This window comes from Orycteropus afer, unplaced genomic scaffold (genome assembly GCF_000298275.1).
Source record: "Orycteropus afer afer isolate SDZICR_OR568_19922 unplaced genomic scaffold, OryAfe1.0 scaffold00113, whole genome shotgun sequence".
NCBI lineage: Eukaryota > Metazoa > Chordata > Mammalia > Tubulidentata > Orycteropodidae > Orycteropus > Orycteropus afer.
The window spans coordinates 6,876,193-6,879,963 of NW_006921700.1; the positions used below are offsets into that span (position 1 = coordinate 6,876,193).

General features: G+C 47.1%; 1 protein-coding gene across 1 annotated transcript in view; it reads right to left on the bottom strand.

Moving 5' to 3' along the window:
• Positions 1 to 709, bottom strand: part of RNF165 (ring finger protein 165) — a 128,777-nt gene extending 128,068 nt beyond the window's left edge. Inside the window, exons 1-2 of the mRNA XM_007943856.1 lie at positions 462 to 709; positions 46 to 155 (exon numbers count right to left, since the gene is read on the bottom strand). Coding sequence (XP_007942047.1) covers positions 46 to 155; positions 462 to 709 — 358 coding nt within the window. The remainder of the gene's footprint in view (positions 1 to 45; positions 156 to 461) is intronic.
• Between the last annotated feature and the right edge of the window lie 3,062 nt (positions 710 to 3,771).

Below are 3,771 nucleotides of genomic sequence, written 5' to 3' on the forward strand. Positions count from 1 at the left end.
GAGAGAGACGTGCACTCAGACACGTGGAGGTGCGTTCGTGCGTACATAGAGACGGGCACGAGCACATGAAGTGCACACGACTCGGAGGCCCTGCACGCAGCGCACAGGTCACTCGGGGACGTGCGCTGGGAGGCTTGCGCACGTGCAGAGCCTGACTGCGGGCACAAGTGAGGCTGGAAAGCGAGGAAACAGCCGCAAACAGGACCCCGGCAGTCACACAGATACTGCCAGGCTGAAAGCCTTGCGAACGCAGGACACGTGCCAAGAACGCATTTCCAAAGGCACAGAGAGGGGACACCCAATGCAGAGACAGGTAAGGCGTGCACACACAGCCTGCTGCATGCCCAGCCCTTCGAGATGGGATCTTGCCAAGCACAAAGCTCACAATAGTTATTTGCCTAATTGAAGACCTCTCATCCACAGACGTATGTGCACACATTTCCATACAAAGAAAGACACACTAGCCCAGAAAATCCCGGGCCACTCGACCCATGTGTGACACAGACACGCCCGCCATGTGCACAGACACGCCCACTTCCACAGCGCACAGGCGGAGATGTGGCATCAGGGTTCCAGGCTCCTGTGGATCCCCACGTGGAGGCGCTGCCGCGGTGGCAGTCGCAGCCTGTGGTTGAGTACAGACAAGGGAGAAGCAAAGAGCCTGGGCCACACAGCTCTGCTGGGCCACCCCCTCAAAGACCACCTTCATGGACACCCAGCTGACCTGGTATGAAAACCCCAACACAACCCTCAAACTAGGTTCACAGTCTGCCCCAAGACCAGAGAATGTTTGGGGGCCCATCCACAGACAGTAACAGAGAGGACATTTCCTCCATTAGGACTTCTCTTCAAAACCCAGTGGCACCTTTATTTAATGAGTTTGGTAAAACGTCAGTAAAATCACAGTATGCGGAGGTGCAAAGGATCTAATCCAGCCCAACGTGTCCCCATTTAAAGGTAAGGGAAGGAGGCTCATTCCTTCAGTGAGTATTGTGCTTGCGTCAGAGTCCCTGCGTGGTGCTAATGGTTAACATGCCTGGCTCCAAGCAAAAGGTTGGCTCACTGAGTCCATCCAGAGGGGCCTCGGAGAAAGACTTGTCAGTCTACTTCCAACAGATTAGCCATCGAAAACTCTGTGTGACACAGACCTACTCAGACGACGTGCATGGGGTCACCGTGAGTCAGCTCAATAGCAACTGGCTTGTTTGGGGGGCGGTTAGTATCTGAGTCGGGGCATAGGGAGGTAAGGTGATCCAGGTCCTTCTAAGATCCAACCTCTTGGAGTCCAAAGGGGATTCAGAGAGACACAATCTCCCTAGAGCCTGCTAGGTGCAGAGATAGGCCAACATAGGGTGCAAGGGGAAGAGGGGTGCTTAGGAAGGACACCTAACTCAATGGGTGGGGTGAGGACACAGTTGGGGCTGATTCCCAGGAAGAGTACCTTCTAAGCCAAGACTTGAAGAATGAAGCATGGAAGAAGTGAGGTGAGGCAAAGCAGAGGACGAGCTGATGGTTTTGCCAACAGAGGGAAAAAAAATACCCTGACTTTGCCAGGACAGGGACCACATGCCTAGATGCATTGGTGGGACAGGGTGCCAGTGCAATCTCTCTCTCTGTCTCTGTTTCTCTCTGTCTGTCTCTCTGTCTATCTCACTCTGTCTCTGTCTGTCTATCTGTCTTTGTCTCTATGTCTGTCTCTTTGTCTCTCTATCTCTCTATTTCTCTCTGTCTCTGTCTTTCTCTCTCTGTTTCTCAATCTCTTTGTCTCTCTGTCTCTCTCATACACACACACAGGCATCCCTCCAACTCGCACTGTCCTCTCCACACTGACCACCTCTGGCAGGCCCTGAGTTCAGGGATCAGTCAGAGGCAGTCTGTGGGAACCTACCAACAGTCTCAGACCTCACCCCAGATGATTATTTCAATCCACTTCTGTCACCAACTCATTTCTTTTTTAAATTATCTGTCAAATAAACATTTTAAAAAATCTGAAAAAATGAAAAGACCTTAACAAATACCTAACTACTAGAATATTTTCCTGTTCTGTTTCAGGCTTTTGTCCATATGCGTAGATACCAGGATTGTCATCATATCTACAAATGATTTTTATCCTGCTTTATGAAGTTAACATTCCATGGGAAACATTTTCCCATTCTTCTTCATAGTCCTCATAATTATAATTTTAAATGTTTTTGTAGTATTTCAACAAGTGAATGTACTGTGAAATTACTTAATCATATCCTTATTCTTGGGCACTTAATTTGTTCCCAGTTTTCCATTATTGCAGATCACACAATAAACTTCTTCATGCATATACCTTCCTCTTCTGTTGAACTATAAGCTTAGAATAAACTTCTAGGATTGGCATTCCTAAGTGAAGAAAAATGGAGAACTTTATATCTCTTAGCACATATTGTTCTATCAAAAAATTGAATCCATTGTCAAGGCGTCCGGCAGTATATGCTACGCTGGTTCCTCTGCAGCCTTGCTAGCTCTGGGTGAGCGTTCTTTCCATCCACTCTACACTAGGCTCATCTTCAATCTGATCTTCACCATAGAGTGTTAGGATACAAACTTCAAAGTCAGATTGCCTGTCTTCATATTCTGGCTCTGCCACTTACTGGCTTGGTCAAGATCCGTAACTTCTCTAAGCCTCAGTTTCAATGTCAGTAAAATGGAAATGATTATAGCCCCCTTCCTCATAGGATTAATATGAGGACCAAATGAATACATACTTGTAAAGCACATAAAATAGTGGCTGGCTACTCACCGCTTAGTTCCTTCTCCTTTACTTGTTCATCTCTCTGTAGCCATCTCCTCCTGTTCTCCTGATATTAGTTATGGGGAGACCAACCCATAATTCCTGATCAAAAATGGAAAAACATCATCCTATAAGGTAGAGATGGCACCATCAACCTTGATTCTTGCCCCAAACTTTCATTTCTCACTCTGTTTTGGCTCCATTGTGGCCCCTGCAGAAGATTATACAGATCCTTCCATTCCTGGGACCCAGAAACAGCTGTTCAGAGAACAACTCCTTTGGAGCCCAGCATCAGATCTAGATTAGGACCACCATTGCCGTTCAATCAATGGATGAAAACAAATCTGCCACATCAGTCATGCAGATAGAGAAAATTTCCAAGACCAATGACAGAATTCCTGCTCTTCTCCACGTTGTGTTGGCATCAGGTAGACACAGCTTTCAAAATCTATGTGAAACAGCTGTGCTTCAATCAATGCACCTTCTGTGACTGGGGTCACAATAGGCCTGTGCTGGAAAAAAAAAAAAAAAACATTGTGGGAGTTCTCATGCAGCCTGCAGGAAGAAGCATGGACTAGATCCTGAGGGTCCATCGGGAAGTCAGAGCATAAACACTAGAAAATACAAGAGTTCTTCTGGTGGGGCTGTCCATAACCACAGAGGATGATAGACACTGCGACTCTCTGGGTAGCCTGAGGTCAAACAACTCTGAGTGAGCTAAAGTACTTAAGAAAATCTGCAGGACAGAGCAGAGTAGGAAAGAATCCTAATAGGTGGGTATATGCTGGACAAGCTGAGAAATGAGAGAAGCATTGAGTCAAGAAAAGTAGAAACAAGGCCCAGAAGTAAAAGTAGAAGGAGGAGAAGGAAATGAGAGGAGAGGGGAGGAGAAAGAGAAGCTGGAGAAGGAGCACAGCGTGGGATGAGTGAGGCTGCAGAAGGGAGTTGAGTGTCCTTGTGCCGAACTGGGAACCTGGCACATGGAATGGACAGAAGTGAGGACTGGATTA